Raw genomic sequence first — 22,091 nt, 5'->3', positions numbered from 1 at the left:
ATGAGAGAGAGAGGGAGAGAGAACGGGAAACCTGGCAACACAGGGCGAAGGTACTTGCGAGTTGTGATGTCAATCACAGGCCTCACTGGGCTGAAAGAAACCTTGAACAGTAAAGGAAGAAACCCATTCCTGTAGTTACCCTGCTCAGGAAGGAATGGATAAACTACAAAGGGGAAATACTCTCATGGAAAATGTAGCACAGTTACATACACTTGGATTGTGTTATTTCACTTCCTATGGTCATGCCCTGCTCTCAGCCAGCTCCTGTGGCATGGATGAAAAAGAAGGATGTGAGAAAATTAGGATGTTGTGGTGAAAGCTATATGATTTTCCAAAGAGGAATATCAGCTAAAAGAACAGACCAGCATGGCCTCATTTGTGTGTCATGGCTACAAGTTTGAAACTTAACCTGAATAAATTATGTAAAAACACTCAAATTTTCAAAAAGACACATGCTTTGGCCACCCAGTGTAGCAGCCAACCATTCTCTTGGCATGCTAGACTGCTGGCAAAATCCATACCTTCAACAGTTGCTCGCTTGGGCTGAATGGTGATGGCGCCTTCTGCGATATCTTCGTGTTGGTGCAGCGGGTTTATTTTGGATCCCCAGCTGTCTGAGCCCACCCAAAGAAAATGGCCCACTTGGTCAGCTCTTTTGGCTGCTGCAAGGATCTGTCTGTGGAGAGGAGCATGAAAAGGAATGTTAATGATAAATAGCAGAAGCTATTAGCACATTAGGAATCATGCAAGAGAAAAGCAAACTTTTAGTTCTCAAAATGTAGGTACTCAATTGCAAAATGGCAAAGGATTTATAGACTTAATATATAATGAGGTCTTGTAAGTCAATAAGAAGAAGCCCAAAGCCTTTTTAGGAAAATAGGCAGAGAACATAAAACTCAAAATATAAAATAAGAAGCATAAATGGTCAATAAGCTGGAAATACCTATTTCCATGTATTAGAAAGGAGAAAAATGTAAATTAAAACAAGATACCAAATTCATTTCTCATATTGGCCAAGATGTCTGCTCTGTTTTGTTTTGTTTTGTTTTGTTTTTGTGAGTTTTGGCATGGGGCTGGGGAAATGAGCATTCTCATTTATTGCCAATGGTATATTATCATTCTGGAGAGCAATATGTCAATATAAATTAAGGATCTTAAATTCTTTATTAAAATGAACACAACACATTTACAATTCATGTTTATAAATGAAAGTGGTATATAAATATCAAGGACAAAAAAAGAGAAACCAGTAGTTAATGGAAAACTTATTGGAAAAATATTTTTGGATGAAAAGTGGATGGAGGGGAATTAAAGTTGCAGAAGGGAGAAAACTACAATTAGAGCTTATTTGGAGTATAAATGACTGAAACAGTTTATTTGTCTCAAGACTTGGGGATACCAGGTACCACAAAAGTACAGAGCTAAAAGCAAGGGGATTATTTGAAAGATTATATACGCAGTGGTAAAGCCCTGGGTAGGAAACAGAATGGTAATTTTCTAATAAAAATGTAGAATTAGGTTCTGATATTATGAAGCTCAAAATAGCAGGAAGTGGAGGAGAGATGGTGAACAGAATAGGCTGGGGATAAGCGAAGTCAGTATACTAAGGGTTGAATGGCAAGAGCCTGCAGCATTCTTCCAGAAGTTCTGCTTACAGACTGCTGGAAACAAGGTATATGTTGCTGAAGCAGAAAACAGATATTCTGGAAAATCTGAAACATCTCGGAAAAAGACTCCCAGATATCAACATAGAAAGCCCCCCTAATGGAATGGACAATTTGATACCAACTGTCCACTGTGAACTCTATCGATTGATGAGCCCTGCCATGCACAAAGAGCTGCTTTTCAGTGTCTTATTCCAATGTAGACCACCAGAAATCACTAATAACTGAGAGAAATCTCTAAGGTAAGATAGAACTCAAACAAGTTAAGGAACAGGAAACTGGAGTGAGGGTGGTCCAAGATGATAGCTCATAAAGAACAAAATAACAAATACATTCAAATGAGAACAATATAACTGTAATCAAAAACAAGATGATTAGAAAAAGAAACCAATAGATAGCTCCAAAATATTAAAATGTGATATTAAAATTATGTTAAAAGGGATAAAGAATAGTCAAGAAAATTTCCCAGAAAGCAGAACAAGAGCAACATCATAGAAAACAAACATGAAAGGTAAGTGTCTTAAAAACTCAATCCAGGAAGACTTCCATGCAAGTAATAACAAATCCAGAACAAATGAATGGAGAAAACAGAGAGAACAATTTTAAAATAATATTATTTTAATGAAAGAAAAATCCAATAAATTGAAAATAAAAGCTTCCAAATGAAAAAAAAAAGGCTCACCTAGAAAAATAATGGAAAGAAAAAAAACAAGCATGTCACAAAATTTAAAATCTCGGGAAGTAATGTGAAAAATCCAAAAGCTTTTAGAGAGAAAATATCAGGACATGCATGGAGAATTCAGAAGAAAAATTTCACCAGATCTCTTAAGGGGGGAAGAGATAGATGCTGGAATACGGTGGAACAATAACTTCAAAATTCTGAGGAAAAATGATTTTGATGTAGAATTCTAATATTCAACACACAAAGAATCCCAATACAAATAGAATGAGCACAATTGCCCAGTGGCTCTTATAGATTTATATCCAAAATTAAAACCTTAAACTCTCTGGAAGCTAAGGGCACTATAACTGATTTGTTATTATAGTTACTTACTGTAAGACTTTTATGAATCAGGTATGATGTATTTAAAAATATATATGAGGCCACACCTTACAACTCTGACTGCTAATTAAGTGTGGAGGGAGAAAAATCATAATTAGGCACAATCCTCAAAAAGTTTTCCTCTAATTGACTCTTTCTCAGAATATTACTGGAGGATGTCCTCTTTCAAAAGGAAGAAGTAAATGAAGAATAAAATAACTTAGGATCCAAGAAAGCAGAAGTGGTGAAGAAGGGAAAGGAAGGAAAATAAAGAAGGGAGGAAAAAGAAGAAAGGAAAGGAAAGAGACGAAGGGAGGAAGGGAAGAGGAAAGAAACAAAGTATTAATATAAGCAGCTAAGCTAGTCCAGGGAAGAGCAGAATGATAGTGATTTCAGGAAGCGTTCAGGAAAAAATTGGAACTTGTAGAATACATTATATATGGGCATAGTGAAGAAATGATACACCTGTGATAACAATATAAAAAATATCAAAGATAACTATGCCAGCAAAAATAAGAAGTGTTCCCAAAAAAGACCATATCACAGAAAATACTTGAGGCTCTAGTGCCTGATTTTGCATTACCATAATAATATAAACACTGATTTTTACTGAATGAAAATCTGATAGAAAAATCTTGGGAGAATAGGAAGAGGTATAAGCAATCTAAATTCTGTCTAACATAAGAGGAACTAACAGATAATATTTAAGATTAATAATTCCAAATTGCAGATAAGAACAGAAAAATAGTTTAAAGGGTTAAAACTGGCTGCCCAAAGGGAACAGAACCAGAGATTGTGGAGGGATGGGTAATTAATATTTTGCATCAAATGTATTTAGGTAGTATTTTTTTTTAATGTGCATGCATAATTTTAAAAAATATAAAACACAATCAAATATTTATATTATAGACCTGGAGATACCACGTCTGCTAATCTATCCAAAGGAAATGATCCGAGATACAGTCAAAAATATGTGTCTGTTGCTAGAGACAACCTGAAGGCAGATCAATAGGGAAATGGCTAAATAGCACATCCAAAGGATGGATTAGACAGCAATTAAACATATATTTCTACTTTTATTTCCACAAGTATTCTTAAAAAAGAAAAGTCAAATTAAAAAATGTAAAAGATTATTCAATCTGGCCCCCCAAATTGCATATATAAGTGTGTGTGTGTGTATGTGTGTAGCTAAAGGTAAAGGATTATATGAGAACACATGTAAATACAGAATAATACTAAATAGGTTGGTAAGGCTTGAGGATGGCTGATGAAGTTGAAGAAGATGAAAAAACCAGGGAGAAGCCAAGGAAAGAAAAACAAAAATAATATAAACACAGAAAGTATATGTCCACATTAATATATTTATATAAAGTGTGGGTATATCTATAAAGACATTAAAATGATTAAACTATTTATGAATATTTATAATGTGAGGATTCATCTATAATATGAAATACAAAATTAGCATATGAAATTCTATATGATCCTGATTCTGAAGGAGAAAACTTATATGTATACAGAACAAAATGATTGTAAACCATAAGCCAGAATTTTATTTGTGGTTATCTCTGAATTTGGGGATTGTAGGTTCTATAGGAATTTATTCCAAATCACTGTTTGTGATTATTCTTACTAACCTTTCAGTTTCCTAGATAATCATGGGGGCAAGTTAAAATTTAGGGGTTCTTTTTTTTTCAAAAAAACAAACAAAAGAAACTTTTCCATATTTCCCAATGGTTTTGCAATGGGCATGTACTACTTTTAGAATCAGAATACAGTGTTTTAGAAAAAGAATCCACTCTTGTCTAAAATCTAAATTATCAATACCCATGACTGGGTTAGCACATATCTTAGCTTCAAAATCTAGATTTTAATGTCTTCTTGATGCTCTTCTCTGGCAAAGTACTTAAAGTTAATGTTCCAAGAAATCTCAACATTTTCCATCTACAGTGTAAATCTTCTGAAAAAAAAGAAATAACATAACATTGTGGGTTATCAGTACTTTTCAGACCTCAGTGTGTTTAAGACATAGTTTGGAAGAAACATATGGATACCTGACTTTTATCACTGTGCTCAAGAACTGTCACTCATAACTTTACTATGATTCACAGGACACAGTATTATTCAACATACAAACAACCCCCAATGCAAACATAATGAACATAGTTATTGGGAGAATTATAGACATTTTACATCAAAAATTAAAACCTCACACTACCTACAAGTTAAGAGCATTAGAACCAATCAGTCACCAAAACAATTTGCAGCACATCTATTAAGTGCCAGGTTACAATGTATTTAAAAAGAAACCAAAGGCCATAACTTACTAATGTATTGCATATTTAGAAAAGGTTCTATAAAAGGTAAGAAAGAGATTATGAAATGACTAAGAAAGGCATTAGCAGAGTGGGAGAAACAAAACAAAACAACATAACTGAAGCAGAAAGACCAGAGTAAAATTACGGAAACAGATCTCATAAAGAACTGAAACACAAAATAGGGGGAAAAATGCCCAAAAAGAACACATCAGCATTTTCTAAGGACAGGATAATACATTTAGGGCATAATTAGACAGAAGTCCCTGGAAAAAAGCATGCTTGAAAAAGACTTTGAAGAACAGACACAATTTCAACAGGGAAAGAAGGAGAGAAAAAACACCACGAGCAAAGGTTCTGAAGGAGGAATTATCGTGAAGTGATGGAGGATCAACGAGTCAGGCATTTTCGCTGGAGAAATGGGTTTATATAGGTGAATACCCAAAATATTAAAAGAGTTCCATAGTTCAAAGTCATCAAGTTTAAACAGAGAAGCCTATACTTAAATCATTAAATAAAGAGGTGATAAACCAAGTGCTTCATTTATTCATTCACTGATACTCATTGAGCATCTACTATGTACCAGGCATTGCATTAAGTATAGAAGGTGCAAAAGTAAGTCCGATGAGGCATGGCCTGTGTCCTACTGATGCTTATGGGTGGTGGAGAATACAGACACCAATTAAATAATAAAACCACGTAAATGGACATCAGTGATGTCATCATAAGCTACAAAACTGAGTTACGACAGATTTGCCAAAACAGCTCAGAGAAATCTCAGCTGAGAAAGCGGTAATAGAGATGGAATTGGAAAGAAGTGGGGAAGGAAAAGTATTCCAGGAAGGTGAAAAAAAAATGTATAAACTCTCAGAAGGGAGAAAATACTAAGAGCCCCTTGGACTGCCATACACAAAATGTTAGGGAGCTTGGAATGGAAAGACTAGAAAGGTAAGATGGGCCAGACCACCATACAAAGAGTTCAAAAAGGATATGCATTTTATTGATGAAGGAACTGAGGCCCAAAGAAGTGGGGAGAAGAGGGGACTTCCCTGAGATGACACAGTGCTCATCAGTGGCAGAAATATATCTCAGGTCTCCAACTTTAAGACACATCTTTGACCCAGGAATTTCCTTTCTAGGAATTTATCTTATAAGCAGACTTATATTTGTGCACACATATTTGTAGGCCAGGAAACATTATTTATAATTGTATAAGACTACAGTTAAATTTAAATGCCAATCAATAAGGAAGCAGTTATATAGATTACAGTCCATATACAAAGTAAAATTCCCATGACTATTAGAAAGACTGAACAGATTGATAGATACTAACATTCATTGACCTCCATGATAAAAAGGTATTGGCAAGCAATGTGCAAAATAGGGTGAGTGTACAGTATATCATCTGTATAAAAAAATGAGTGTATCTCAATGGAACATATACAGAGTATCTGTACAAGGAGTAATTCTGAACCAGGGTGGTAGGGACAGATAAGAAAGCTAGGTATATTTGTGTTCTTGAGACATTTCAAAAGTTGGCTTTGCCTCCTCGGCTTGGCCAAGGCTGCAAAGAATGAGAAGAAAGGGAAGTCAAGACTACAGTCAGAGTTTTGAGTCAAAGGAAAATCAAGATAAGGAAAGAGAAAGAAAAGATGGACTGGAGATCTGAGTATGACAAGTTTAGTTTTGGACATATTGTGTTTAAGGCATTAGCAATACAGGCAGAATTAAAAGACATTTTTCTTCTATATTAAGAATAACTATTTTTTGGATAAGTCTGTTGCATTTAAATATGTTTTTAATGAAAGAACTTTTAAAGGTCTAGTGATTTTCTCTTCTTACAAATAATTGAATACATTTATTTTGCTAATAGGGGAAAAATACATGACAGCCACATGCTACTTCTTCCATGGTGTGCTATAACTATGTGTATTGGGGCAGAAAGCACGTCCAGGCTTTGCCACTGTATAATGATAGCTTTGATCGTGTGCTATCTTTTTTCCACTTCTCTGCCAGCATCCTGATCTTCCTGCCTCCTAAAGTTGCCACATGCATTTTAATGAAGTTCACCAGTCATCCTTACTTTATATCCTCATCGTTGGCAAAAATCACGACGGCCCTGGAGTTGGGGGTGTCCAGGAGCTGTTTGATAATTCTATCAAAGTCAATGGTCCTGTCTTTGCGCTCTTGGGGGATTCTCACGGACTGGGCAATGCAGAGCCCACCTGTTTAAGAAAAGAAAGCAGAGTGTCAATGAAGTTCCTGCAGAGACACCAGGGGAACCAGGGAAAGTAGCTGGGCGGAGGGGATTTTGACTTCTGAGTGCACAGCACTTCCTTGGTGACACTGCTTAGGGAAGGAGGTACAAGCATCATGTGGAGTCCTGAGATGTTGCTGACACTTGTGCACCTTCCAAGGTATGGCAGAGCCTCATTCCCTTTGTAATGTGCTCGTAAGTGTCTGTGCTCAAGCAATACTGAAAACACTGATTCTGGGGAGGCAGACTGAGGTTAGGAGACAAAGTAGCTGGGAGAAGGTCTTTAAAATTAAGGCAATACACTGCAAAATAAAACTAAAATACACTACAGTAAAGAAACTGAAGTAGGTAACACATTCATTTCTAGGACTTTTCTGGCAATTGCATTCCTAGGAAATTTTTCTCTTCATACCCATCCCAAATTTTAAAGCTCAGCTTCAATGGAAGAATTCCAAAATAAAGAAAACAACAAGAATACTGAACACTATAAATCATAGCAACACATTTTAATTGACCAATTGCTTTGTGTCCAAATCACCGCTAAGTACTTTACTATGGTGACTTGTGTAATCTTTTTAAAAACCCTATGAGTTATTTAAAATTACCCATGTTTTGTTAAGGGAAAAGGGGATGAAAGAGATAAACAGTTTTATTTACTGCAGACTTTTCAAAGCTTTAAGACATTAATTCACATTCTGAATTTCAAGATGAGGAAATATGTTGCAGTTTACTCAATAACTGATATGCTGCCCACCACTTGCTTCATAGTATTTCCTGCATCTAGTGTTTTATAAATCACACATTAAGAAAGACTGAAGTGGGTAAAAGGAGTAGAGAGGATATTTGTAGGAAAGATCCTGTAGCCATCCGAGGGGCAAAAAACCTGAGCCTAGACGCAAGAAGAAAGCCTTGTTTTACGTAGAATATGTTTGAGAGGTGACTATAATCAACAAGCTTTCATCTAGGGCATGAAAAACTGGGCAGATCCTACTAAGCTTCCACATAGGAAACTATAAACTTTAATCCAAACTTGAGCATCTAACTACACTTTAATTCCAAATAGTGTTAGCTATTTATAAATGCTTCTCAACCTTTAGTGTATACGGAACCACCTGTAGTCATTCTTCAACAAAACTGATCTTCAAACTGATCTTAATTGGAAATTAACACACTTTTCAATAACCATGGCTCAAAGAGGAAGTGTCAAGGGAAATTTAAAAATATTTTTAAACGAAAATTAAACTGTCAAAATTTGTATGTGGCAGTTAAAGTAATGCTTAGAGGGAAGTACATAGCATTAAATGCTTGTAGTAGAAAAGAAAAAACAATTAAAATCAACAACCTAAGCTTCTACCTTAAGAAATAAGAGCAAGAAGAGCTAATTAAACCATTGAAAAACAGAAAGAAGGAAATTATAAAAATAGCAAAAATCAATGAAATTGAAAACAGAAAATTAGGGAAAATCAATGAAATTAAAAGCTTGTTCTTTGAAACTATCAGTAAAATCGATAAATCTCCAGTCAGGCTAAGACAAAAGGAAAGAAATCTCAAATCATGATACCTGAGAGGAAAGAGGGGATATCATTACTGATCCCAGAGATATGAGAGGTACTAAAGGAATACTACGAATAACTTAATGTCAATAAATTCAGCAACTAAAATGCAATGGAAAAATGCCTTGAAAGAGAAATCTACCAAAATGGAATCAAGAACAGAAAATCTGAGTAGTCCTAAATCTAATAAAGGTACCAAATTAACAGTTAAAAATCTTCAAAAGAAGAAAACTCCAAGCTCAGCTGATTTCACCAGTAAATTCTATCAAATATTGAAGTAAGAAAGAAAATATTATCTACACAATCTCTTCCAGAAAATAGTTTAAGAGAGAAGATAACTCATTTTATGAGGTCAGTATTACCCTAACTCCCAAACCAGATGAAGATATTTAAAAAAAGAAAGTAAAGACCAATATCATTCATAGACAAACTTGCAAAAATCCTCAACAAAATACTAACAAAGTGAATCCAGAAATATATTCTTTAAAAAGGATAATACTTCATGATCAAGATGTTTCATTGCAGGAATACAAGGATAATTCAATATCTGAAAATCAAACTTGTAATTCAGTATCATAATATCCAACTAAATGAGGAAAACCATACGAGCATCTCAACACAAACAGAAAAAGTGTTCAATAAAATTCAATATACACACAGGATAAAAACTATATTTAGTGAACTAGGAATAGAAGGAAACTCCTTTAGTCTAATTAAATGCATCTACAAACAGCCTACAGCTAGCATCATACTTAATGAGAGAATACAACATCATACTAAAAGTACTTGCCAGAACATTGAGACAAGGAAAAGAAGCAAAAGGCTGTAGACTGTAAAGAAAAAATTAAATTGTCTTTATTTGTAAATGACATGATTATCCACATAGAAATTTCCAAAAATCTACCAAAAAACGTACTGAATTTAGCAAGATATGAGTATATAAGTTCAATATACAAAAGTCAATTATATACCAATATATCAGTAATGAACAATTGGGATTTTAAATTTAAAAAATAATACCATGAAAAATACCACATAAAATGTAGTACTTTAATAAATCTAATAAAATCTGTGCAGAATCTACATGCTGACAGCTACAAAAAAAAAAAAACAAAAAAAGAAATTAAAGAAGATCTAAATAAATTCTTTCCAAGTTAATATATAAATTCAATGTAATCCCAATCAAAATCTCAGCAAGCTTTTTTTTTGTAGCTATCAACAAGCTAATTCTAACATTTATGTGGAAAGGCAAAGCAACTAGAAAAACCAAAAAAATATTGAAAAAGAAGAACAAAATTGGAAAACTAACAATACCCAATTTCCAGACTTACTATAAAGCTACAGTAATCAAGAAAATGTGATATGGTCAAAGGATAGACATACAGATCAATGGAATAGAATAGAGGCCCAGAATTAGACAACATAAATAAAATCAACAGATTGTTGGCAAATGTGGAACTTAGTGGACAAAGGATAGGGAATTCAAGGGAATTCAACAAATGATACTGGAACAACTGGGAGGAATGCCCGAGATCACAGCATAAAATCTGTAAGTAAAAACTGCGGATCCAAGCCGGGAGCCTCCTGCCCCCACAGCCCAAGCTGCTATACTTCATGGAGCCAGACAGTAGCTCTCTCCAAGAGAGAAAATACAGCACAGCAGAGCTCCAACTGGGCTTTTAATTAACAAGTGCGGACTGCTCAATACAAATCCCCAACAAGCAGACAGAGATTTTGGGTGAAGACTGACCATGGAGAGCCAGAGGGTGGCCATGGACTGGCCTGAAGTGGACTTTCTGTCCCTGTGTCAGCTCAGTGGAGAAAGCTTCAGCCATTTTCAGTTCCCAGTGCTCTGATCCAGACAAGGGTGGAGATAGCACAGGCAGAGAGAGACCATTGAAATGCTAATGACCTCTCCCTAGGGGGTCTATCTTCCTTAAGAGGAAAGGGGTGGGGCCTAGATCTACTACCCACCTTCCATTCAGAACCAGACCCCAGAGCCTGGGGGGAAAACAGCCACAGCCACAACTCCTTACACCAGTCTGGAGTTACAGGCTGACAGGCGCCACCTGCCAGGCAGAAAAGCACAGTGACCCGAGGCCTCACAGGGTATACCGATCTTCTAAGACACACCCTCAGGGAAACTGGATACTGAATAGTTCTTTCTTCTGGGATCGGAGCCCATTTTAGTCTGAGAAAACCTAAATGGAGTAACCATGGAAACCATGCCTAGACAACAGAAATCTACAAACTGCACTAAGAAAAATGAAGTTATGGCCCAGTCAAAGGAACAAACTTACACTTCAACTGAAATACAGGAACTTAAACAACTAATACTAAGTCAATTCAAGAAGTTTAGAGAAGAAATGGCAAAAGAGATGGACCATATAATGAAAACACTGGGTGTGCATAAGGTAGAAATTGAAAATTCAAGAAACCAACTGGCAGAATCCATGGAAATGAAAGGCACAACACAACAGATCAAAGACACAATGAAACAGACAACAGCAGATCTCAAGGGGCAAAAGAAAACACTCAGGAACTGGAGAACAAGGCACCTGAAAGCCTACACACAAAAGAATAGATAGAGAAAAGAATGGGAAAATATGAGCAACGTCTCTGGGAATTTACGGACAAAATGAAAAGCAAGAATGTATATGTCATTGGTGTCCCTAAAGGAGAAGAGAAGGGAGAAGGGGCAAAAGCAATAATCGAGGAAATAATCAATGAAAATTTTCCAACTCTTATGAAAGACATAAAATTACAGATCCCAGAAGCACAGCGTACCCTAAACAGAACAAATCTGAATAGGCCCATGACAAGACACTTAATAATCAGATTATCAATTGTCAAAGTGATAATCCTGAAAACAGCAAGAAAAAAGTGATCCATCATGTACAAAGGAAACTTGATAAGACTATATGTGGATTTCTCAGTAGAAACCATGGAGGCAAGAAGGAAGTGGGGTGATATAATTAAGATACTGAAAGAGAAAAACCACCAACCAAGAATCCTATATCCAGCAAAACTGTCTTTCAAATATGACGGCAAGCTTAAAATATTCTCTGACAGACAATGACTGGGTTTGTGAACAAGATACCTGCTCTACAGGAAACACTAAAGGAAGCACTGCAGACAGAAAGGAAAAGACAGGAGTGAGAGGTTTGGAAAACAATTTTGGGAGATAGTAGCACAGTAATGTAAGTACACTGAACAAAGATGATTGTAAGTATGGTTGAAAGAGGAAGGTTGGGACCATACGAGACACCAGAACAAAACACAAAGGATAAAGACTGGGACTGTGTAACTCAGGGAAACCTAGGGTACTCAACAATTGTAATAATAGGTACAAATATTACAAATGAATGTCAACACTGCAAGGTGTTAAAAATAGGGTGGGATTGGGGGAAAATACAGTCAATGCAAACTAGAGACTATAACTAACAGAAATATTGTATTATGCTTCCTTTAATCCTTTAATATAACAAAGGCAATATACCAACACCAAATGCATATTGGTGGGGGGGCGGGGATAGGGGAAGGATATGGGACTCCTGGCATTGGTGATGATGTCTGACTCTTTATTCTGCTTTAGGTTAATGCTATCTTTCCTTCTGTTGCTTTCTAGTTGTCATCTCTTTGTTGTTGTTTTATTTCTCTCTTTCTTTTGTCTTTTTCTTTTGTCTCTCTGCCTTCTTTGACTCTTCCTCCTCTTTGGGGAAGAAATGGAGATGTCCTTATACATAGTGGTGATGGTGCTGAATACATAAATACATGACTACACAGGGAACCAATGATTGTTTACTTAGGATGGAATGTATAGTGTGTGAGCAAAACCATCTTAAAAGAAAGGGGTTGATGAAGAAACCTTGAGGGCCCTTTATTGAGTGAAATAAGACAGACACATAAAGGCAAATATTGAAAGATCTCACTGATATGAACTAACTATAATATAGAAACCCATAGACATGAAATATAAGTTACCATGTTATAGAATGAGGCTAAAGAAGAGGGAGTGTTTGCTCATTATGAGCAGAATGTTCAACTAGGGTGAACTTAAAAGTTTGGAAATGAACAGGTGTGATGGTAGCATGTTGTGAGAATAACTAAGAGTGCTGAAAGGTGCGTGAAAGTGGTGGAAAGGGTAAGCTCAGAGTCACGTATGTCACCAGAATGAAAGCTGGAGTTTAAGAGATGGGAATGTATAAAACAGTGAATCTTGTGGTGGACAGTGTCTGTGATTAACTGTGCAAATGTTAGAAATCTCTTTCATGAACCAGAACAAATGTATGACACTATAACTAGAAGTTAATAATAGAGGGGCATATAGGAATAAAAATATATCCTATTGCAAACTGTATACTACAGTTAGTAGTATTTCAACATTCTTTCATCAACAGTAACAAATGTACTATATCAAAATTATGAATCAGTAATGGAGGGGGAGTTGGTTATGGGTATGGGAGGATTGAGTCTACTTTTTTTGTCTTTATTTCTTTTCTAGGGTATGAAAATGTTCTAAAAATTGAAAAAAAATTAATTGTGGTGATGGATGCACAGCTGTATGATGGTATCATGGGCAAATGATTGTACACTTTGGATCTTTGGATAGTTGTATGGTATGTGAACAATCCCAATAAAATATATATATAAGAATGTGTGAAGTATCCACAATAAAGGGGATGGGGAGAAAGAATTGATTCAAGTAACTTTTAAAAATGGTATTTAACTAAAAACTGTAAGACTAAAGGCAAAAAGAACTATACATAAACACCATATTCTGGTTTGTAAAATTGTTTTTCACCAGGATACAGATTAGCACCTCTGAAACTGCTTTCCATAGTTGGGTTGAACAGATTAATAAATAAATTGTAAATAGATTATAGATAATAGGAGCAAGGTTTCTCACTGTCAGAGAAAGAATTTACAAATTAGCAAAGAGGTAAGGCTAAAATGAACCCTGTAGTGCTAGATTAGAGTCAGAAATATCAGTATGAACTCTTATTTATATATGCATGTGTGTATAGATATACACATATATATGGTGAGAGAATCAGATATCTTTGCACGCATGGGTCTCTCTCTCACACACACACACACACACACACACACACACACACACACACACACACAAACACATATCCTGGCACTATCCACTGGGAGGACTTAGAAACAATGGCACCCCAGAGCAACAAACACACCTACTGCCCAGATGTTGGTTTTTTAAAATACCAGGTTTCTTTGGAGAAATGGCTCATTATAAGGCTGGGGCATGGCACATATAAGATTATCTTGGAGCATTGTGCAGTGCCAGGAATTAAGGCATTCACACACACATACACACATGTATGATGGTAGAGACATATCAGAGGGACAAAGGAACCAACCTGAAAGGGATACCAATGAGCACATCTAGAACAATAGGAACAATACAATGAATAATGATGGTATTTTGAATTATCATTCAAGGAATAAAATTAATACCCGTGAGTACATACTGATATAAATAAATGATTAAATAAATAAATAAATGGGGACTTGGGACAAATCTTCCTTAAAGCATAATTCCAAATATTAAATGTAGAAGGAAACAGGGTAATAGAAATCACCATTATAACATTACAGACACAATTGCTGCTGGAAGATTCACTGATGAATGCTAAAATTAGTGTGGGAATCCTTAAAGAGAAAATGAACATTTGCACAGCCTTAAAGTATCTCCACCAAAATATGTATTAATTATGCTGGCTGTTTTAAGCCATGTCCACAGCCTGATATTCTTCTTCTGCCAAGAGTGAACTTAATTCTCCTTCCTTTGAGTATGGGCTGGACACAGTGACTCACTTCTGAAGACTACGGAAAAGTGAAAAACAGTACCTTAGTGGAGAGACCTGGCAGGCACCACTTTAACCAAATCCCTAAGTTAACATCACCTGTAATAAGGCATGTTGATATCATGTGTCACTTGATATGATGCAAGAAAAAGACCCTTTACCTGTAGTTTATTTTTCCCTCAACTCCATAACCTTCATCTAGTATGAAAAGACAACAGACAAACCCAAGTTGGGGGCCATTCTACAAAACAGCTGACCAGTACTCTAGTTCTAAACTGTCAAGCTCATGAAAAGCAAAGAAAACATGAGAAACTGCCCCAGATCAGCAAAGACTAAGGAAGCAAGCCAACGAAATGTACATGGGATTCTGGAGTAGAACACGGATCAGAGAAAAGAACACTACTAGAGAAGCTGGTGAAATTGGAATAAAGTCTGTAGTTGATTTAATAGTAGTCTACTACTGTTAATTCCTTAGTTTTGATCAATGAGCATTGCTTCTGTAATATTAACATGTGGGGAAATTGGGTGAAGGATATATGGGAACTCTAGTCTCTCTTCAAAATGAAAAATAGAAAAAAAACATTATGCATGGGTGCACACACACACACACACACACACACACACACCTGCAGATATATCCATATGCATCTATCTAGCTATCTAGGTCTTGCCTCCAAAGAACTCTTATTCAGCACTAGTAGAGCAGATCAGGAATCTGAATTTTTAACAAGAGCTTTAGGTCAGTGATTCTCATGCATCAGTACATCTGGATGACTTATTAAGACACAGATTGCTGGTTCCCACCTTCAGAAATTCTCATTCAGTAGGTTTAGGCAGAGCCCGAGAATTTGCGTTTCTCATGGGTTCCCTGGTGACGCTAGTGCTGTGGGTCTGAGCACCCAGCTCTGACAACCCTGGCCTAGGTGATCTTGCTGTGGTTGGCCAGGGGACAAGATGTTGACAAGTACTCATTTTGGTTTCTGCCTACTGTTTGTAACCAACTCACGGAGAAGTTAGGATTTTTGTACACATATGCTGGCCAAACCCTTTTAGGAAGCTCTTAGGATGGAGGAATAGGGAGAAAGAAGGAAGGGGAGGATCACTATGTATTGTTGTAAGGCTTACAATGATGCAGAGAGAGGGGACCAGGAGAGTAACCCTGGGCAATTATTTTCTCAGTGCCAAAACTCCTTCAAATCTAAAAAACATCACGGAGCACACAGAGGGATGAAGCCATCTGCAAAATGTCCTGGGGCTTCTGGAAAGAAGAAATGGCTACTTTACCACCTTCTCCACAGGAGAAGGAGAACAATTCTGGATGGAAACCCAACTTCCCATCAGGATTCAATTACAGCTGAGTGATTAAGCAAATTGGAGCAAACTCCATTTGGAGATGTAATTAGTGTTAAGGTGGTTGCACGCACGGATTTAAGGGTCACGCAGGGCACAGTGGAGGAAGCCATGCATGGGTTTTTGTGATTGCAGACTGGAAATGCTCACCTCCTCTCATATAGAAGAGCTCACAGGTGAGCAAAATCAAACAACTCAACAGCAGAGAGAAACTGGTTATTAACACAGTAATGGGAATGAACACATTCATAAAGCTACAATGTGAAAAAGAAGATTGGAAAACAGAGACTGAGAGATAAACACGCTGTTTTGATCTTCTGCTCTTGGAAGGCTTGAGTTCTACCTGCTGCAATGACAATCACCTCATTTGCTTCACACCCATAAGAGAATGTGGTAGGTTTAAAAATTCATTTGTAGTCTATGTAGATGACTGCAACTCAAGCATTCAACTCAGACCAAGCATGTCATGCCAGAAATGTGTCCTGGTAAGAAAATAATGCAGGTGTTGTGTCTGCCAGCAAGCAATGGATCGATACACACATACATTCCTGGTGTCCCGACAGCAGTTACCTCACTTCTCAGTAATCGTGATAACTGAACACCCCATGTTCTTCTATGCCATGCAAGCATATTTTCATCCCCAGCTGCTTCCCTGTTGAATGTGAACTTTTTCTTTATGGGTGGTGTCCCAACTTCGTCCCTCACTGTGGATTCAGCTTGCTTGCAGTTACGTGTCTCATACTATTTGGTCACCACACTGTAGGAGTAACCTCTATTTGAGAAAATAATGCTTCACCACCAATAACTAGAAAATCTAACTTTTGAGGGGCATTTATTTGCATGTGAAAACGAATTGAGGTTTGAATGTGCCAGTTGGCATTGCAACTGTCAAATGAATTCACACTTCTATAGGCAGCAAACACAGAAAGAACTGGATGGTTTCATCTTAAATGCTGCTAATAAAAAGTCATGTCACAGACAGGACAACTCCATTCATGGTAGGTCAGCTTTGACTGAGAAAGCCCCTTATCATCACAAGCCACTGAGGTAATAAAAAGAATTTCAGTCTCAGAAATCAATCTGCCTTTTGATTTGGAGCTGAAAACTGGTCAGTTTTCTGTTTGCCTCTCAGTAGTTAGCAATCTGTAACAAAGACAGAAGGCACCTCAGGAGTCAGATCACAGCTTGTTTCCATTAAAAATACCTTTCTCTTTCAAATGATTATAGATTATTTTCCTTCTAATAAGCAGAAGAAATAGAAAACAACTTAAAATTTGCAACTCAGTCCTGTCAGAATTTAAACACAATACAGTCCTACTTAGGATTCAGTATATTTAGATATGCCAATTCAATTTGGCAAATATTTATTGAGGCTCTTAATTATACAAAAGGCTCTGTAGGATTTTAAGGACTAACCTAAGAAAGCAGAAAGAGACTTAGAAATAACCTAGTCCAATTCTCCATTACAAAATGGGAAACTGAGGCCCAGAGAGTGTTGAACTGTGGTAATATTGGTCATAATAAAATGATTGGCTCTCAGTGAGTTCTATCTACATGTCAGATGTCATTCCGTTTTGCATCTATTAACACATTCAGTGGCCATACCACCCAATGAGGCAGGTCTGTTAGCATTCTCAATTAGGATAGGAGGACACTGAGACCATCTGATATTAAGTAGACTGCTGTAAATAATAATAATAATAAACAACAGCAGAGTAGTACTAGTATTTTCATCTTCCAGTTTTTTCATGCCAAACGGACTTCTTGTCCTCATATATTTCAAACATTAAGAAGAGAGGAGGATAAATGTTATACAAGGAATTACCAAAGACTTTATGCAAGAAATTCAATGTCAGATGGGATGTTTACAACTGTGGGAGGGTGGGAGGTAGTGGAAGGGAAGAGAGAGAGAACTTGAAAGATCCTTGGTGGTAAGACTGTCCAACCCCTCTCCATCCCCTTTCCCTTCTTTGCTTATAGATTCCTGGCTTTGCCAGGGGTGGCAGGTACCCAGGGCCAAGCAATAGCTCATGACTGATCACAGCCAAATGGTTAGTTCTGCTCCCCAATCTTCCTTACTCTCTCTTGTCAGGGAAGGAATGACCATGTGACCATGCTATGAAATACACTAGGGATAATAGTTCTGGGAATACTCTTGCTCTTTTTGAAAAGGGGAGGGGGGAGGAGAGAGAGACAGAGAGACAGAGAGAGAGAGAGGGAGAGAGCGAGCGAGCTGGTATGCTCTTCTTCCACCTTTGCAGATATTATAATGTCTGGAGCTGTTACTGTCCTCTTAGAACTATTAGACCACAGATATAAAGATGAAAACCAACACAGTAAAAGTGGTAAACCAGATAGAAAGACCCAGAGTCCCTGACAGCATCCACTGCCAAGTAGAAACAGAGCCAGCAATCACTTACCTACGGGATTTCCTGATACATGAGAAAATGAACCCATTTTTTTAAAGTTACCAGCAGTGTGTTTTCTGTCATTTGCAATTGAACACAATCCTAATTGATCCAACTTCCTAGCCCATTACAGAAAATTGCTGAAGGTGAAAGAGTTTCAAGGAAATTCATGAAGCAGAAGAGAGACCCAAGGACTCACTACTGTAGGGGGAATGTAGGGAAAAGGAAATGGTTTAGCATCTGCATGGATTTGTAGAGAAGATTATTGGGTGGGACTGGGAGGAAAAGAGTCATGTGGGAGTTGGGAACAGTACCTGGGGTTAGGAGACAGATGCACAAAGTTTTTGGTGACAGAGGTACATTTGTTGGAAGCCTTGGATTTAGATGACCAGAGTTCTTATATCTTTCTAGCCACTATCTGCATAGGCTTTCACATACCCATGTCCTTTCCTGGGATTGAAAAAGGAAAGAGAGGAGACAAGGAGGGGAGAGAGGCAAGCAGAAAGCAGTGACTGATGCACACACAAGAAAATGTGCAGGGTCCAGAAGGCAAACAGTATTTTGAGGAGCAGGCAGAGAAGAGCTTGGCTGCAGCAAAGCATGATAAAGGCCTGTGGTTAGACTGACAGATATGGATTACACAAGGCTTTGTAAGATATACTACAAGAAACTGTAGGCTTGGGCAAGAAACTTTTGTGCTGTGCCCTGTGCATGAGGACCACATCTCTTATTCAGTGCAGAACTCATGTGCTATCAACATCTTGCTAACAAGGGGTTAATTCATCATAACTTCCAGGCAAGAAAAGACGGACAACAAGTGCCAGTTAAATATGCTGAGAAATTCCAGTGGCATCATTTTGCCCAAGATGGATTTGCCTGCTTTAGGAGATGCTGAAGCTTAAAGCCATCTTGAACAGAGCCCAATACCTTAGAACTGAAGGACTTCCTTTTCACAGATGGTGAAACTGGTCCAAAGAGGGGAAGGGGTCAAGTAACTCAGCATCAGACAGGAGGCTAAAATTCAGCTCTTTTTGCTTCCTAGTTTAGTACTCTTTCAGCCTGTGATATTATAGCACTGTGAATTACTTTCTTTAACATTTTTACATTTATGATTTCATTCATTCATTCAAAAATAAACACGAAGCTGTGCCATGACTTGGGCACTTCTTTAGTTGTTGGGGATATAGCACTCAGCATAAGAGACAAGCATCCCACTTACATGGGGATACATAATAGTAAAACTTTTCTTTTTTAATTCTCTTTCAAAACTGTGATGGTCTTTGCGAATGTCCTGAGCTTACTTATATCTGAAATCCTAAATACAGAATATCAAATTCTTCTAAACAGCTAGTATCTTGGCAGGTTGTGAGTGGGTTAATTAAGAATGTGCTCTGATTCAGGAAGACTTTAGAAGGCAAGCTGTTCCTTTCCCTGAACAAGAACTGAGAAACTGACTGAATTTTTACAGGCACTTGTTTTCCCTGTGGCCTGAGCAGCCTCAGTAGTTAGGATCAATTGCCAATTGTCTTCAAGTAGCTACTCTGTAAGACACCCCACTGTGCATTTCTGCACAATAAAAAAGAGGTCAACTCATGAGGCTAAAACATTGCTGGTATTTGTGTGTGGGGGGGTGGGTGTGGAGCAGACACATTTTATGATTCATTTTAAATCTTAAAAATTAGGGGTTAATGGGATATCATGTTTATGTGGGAACCCATCCAAAGAACTTCAGATTCAGCGGGATTATAGGCAAGGATATATGGAAAGAAAAACTATTTCATTATATTTCCAGGGCAGTGGTTTAAAGATGTACATTTACCTTTTTGGATTCTCTAGTAATCTATATGTGCATTTCTTGCAGTACTGTATTACTGTAATTTTCAAAATCGTCTTTATGCTATTATTTTCCTAGCATAAATTAACATGAACCTTTTGTCATTCTTCATTGGTTTTTTCAGGAAAGCAATAACTTTTCCCAATAACTCCTATTATTGTTTCCAAAGCCTTTTTTTATGGTTCCATTCTTATTTGAACGCCACTAGTAAGTCATAGGGTGACGAGAGGAGGGGATACTGGTGCATCTTATAGAGGAAGAGGCAACTGGAGCTTGGAAATTAAGTTGATAAGTTCAGTGTTACACAGCTAAAGGCAGTACCAGGACAAAAACTGACAACACCTGACATCAGTCCAGAGCTATTTCCCTACCAGTTCTCAGGAATTCTGATGAGATTTTCCCCATCTCCTGCCTCTCACTCTACTCCATCTTTCTTCCAATGAATCAGTAAAGCAGAAAAAAAAAACATGGAATAATTCAAATTTCTGCATGGTCTTCTAGGCTATCAAACTCTTCTGAATAGTTAACGTTTTTAGTTAACACTTTGCTGAATGTATCTTTTCATTTAATGGGTCAGTGCCATATTTTTAAACTCAACCCTTCCAAACAATTACATCTCTGTTTATATATTCTTAAAGGAGAAAAATAATTGAGTGTGCAGTTCTGCCAACATGAAAAGGATAATTTGTCCTCAGCTGTCTAGGCTCATTCTCTATGCAGCAAGGTAATGATTGATGCAATGTTTAGATACATATAATTTAACTTTGTAAAGAACATAATAAATGCATTAGTTTCATGCAATTACACTATCACTCTGGCTAACAGTTTGCCACACTGGACATCAAAATTAGTTATATAATATGGTTAACTGTCATGGAAATAGTGACCTCTGCATGCTAAAAGATAAATAATTGTGTTATTTCTGTCTCTTTATTGCAGCTCTCTTCTAAGAGTGTCCCTGCTGATATATCAGTACTGCAGCAAACTATTATCTCCCTTAAGATTTGAAAGAGTACACATATCAATAAAAGCCATTTTCAAAGAATTTGAACATTTATCATTGTTGAAGAAACCTTATCAACATGTATGTACCAATCCAAAGAAGTGGGAACAAATGAAACCTGCATTTAATGGGTTTAAAAATGTGTTACCATCATCATTTTTCACAAAACCCAGGGAAATTATTCCTTTTCCTCACTGAGAAGTATGGTATTTAAAGCCTGATGCCAGGTGATTCTTCTTTTACACGACAGGTGAATGAGGATGCTGGTTCACATTGTAGTTCTTATTTCTATGACCAAAGCAGACGGCTCGGCATAAATGTTTACAAAGTTCCAGAAGATCAAATGTTAGCACAGGGCAAAGAGTTCACTGAGTTTTCCAAATGTATTGGACACGACAGGACATCTGAAGTAGATTTTCCCCCTCTTCCAATTTATTGCTCTGTCCTCGGAGAAACCTTGCTCACCGTCTTTCTGTTTCTTCTGAGAATTCCCACAAGAAGTCAAGCCATGAAAAGGACCATCGAGTTTGGACGTTCTTGGGTCACCTTGAGAGTGTAGAGTCATTTACTATAATAAATCTCTCCAGAAGAGGCTGGTGTACCCATTTGCAAATTGGATATGGGCTTACTGACAGTATTTTTCTGAAAATCAGCCTTATTCACTTTCTTCCACAGCATCAACTATGATGGTTCCAAGGGGTGCAAGCTCTCTATTCAGAAATCAGGAAACAGATCCAGCTCTGACCACCTCCTAAGTGATTTACCCCAAAGCTGTACCTGAGAAACCTGAAGTCTTGTTCTAAGAAGATATGGCCGTAGTAAACCAAGGAT

At 37.1% G+C, this 22,091-nt stretch overlaps 1 protein-coding gene across 8 annotated transcripts in view; it reads right to left on the bottom strand.

Annotated features, from left to right (window-relative positions):
- GRM7 (glutamate metabotropic receptor 7) overlaps positions 1-22,091 on the bottom strand; it is a 1,009,633-nt gene that overhangs the window by 517,724 nt on the left and 469,818 nt on the right. For all 8 annotated transcript variants that reach the window (XR_005211330.1, XR_005211329.1, XR_005211331.1 and 5 more), the window contains exons 3-4: positions 7,105-7,246; positions 522-676 (exon numbers count right to left, since the gene is read on the bottom strand). Coding sequence is in view for 4 of the 8 variants with exons in the window: in XM_037800797.1 (XP_037656725.1) it covers positions 522-676; positions 7,105-7,246 (297 nt within the window). In the remaining 4 variants the exon portion in view is untranslated. The remainder of the gene's footprint in view (positions 1-521; positions 677-7,104; positions 7,247-22,091) is intronic.

The sequence above is a fragment of the Choloepus didactylus genome, chromosome 1, assembly GCF_015220235.1.
Source record: "Choloepus didactylus isolate mChoDid1 chromosome 1, mChoDid1.pri, whole genome shotgun sequence".
In the NCBI taxonomy this organism is placed as follows: Eukaryota; Metazoa; Chordata; class Mammalia; order Pilosa; family Megalonychidae; genus Choloepus; species Choloepus didactylus.
The sequence above is the reverse complement of the archived record's forward strand: the minus strand, read 5'-3'. Positions and strand labels throughout refer to the sequence as shown.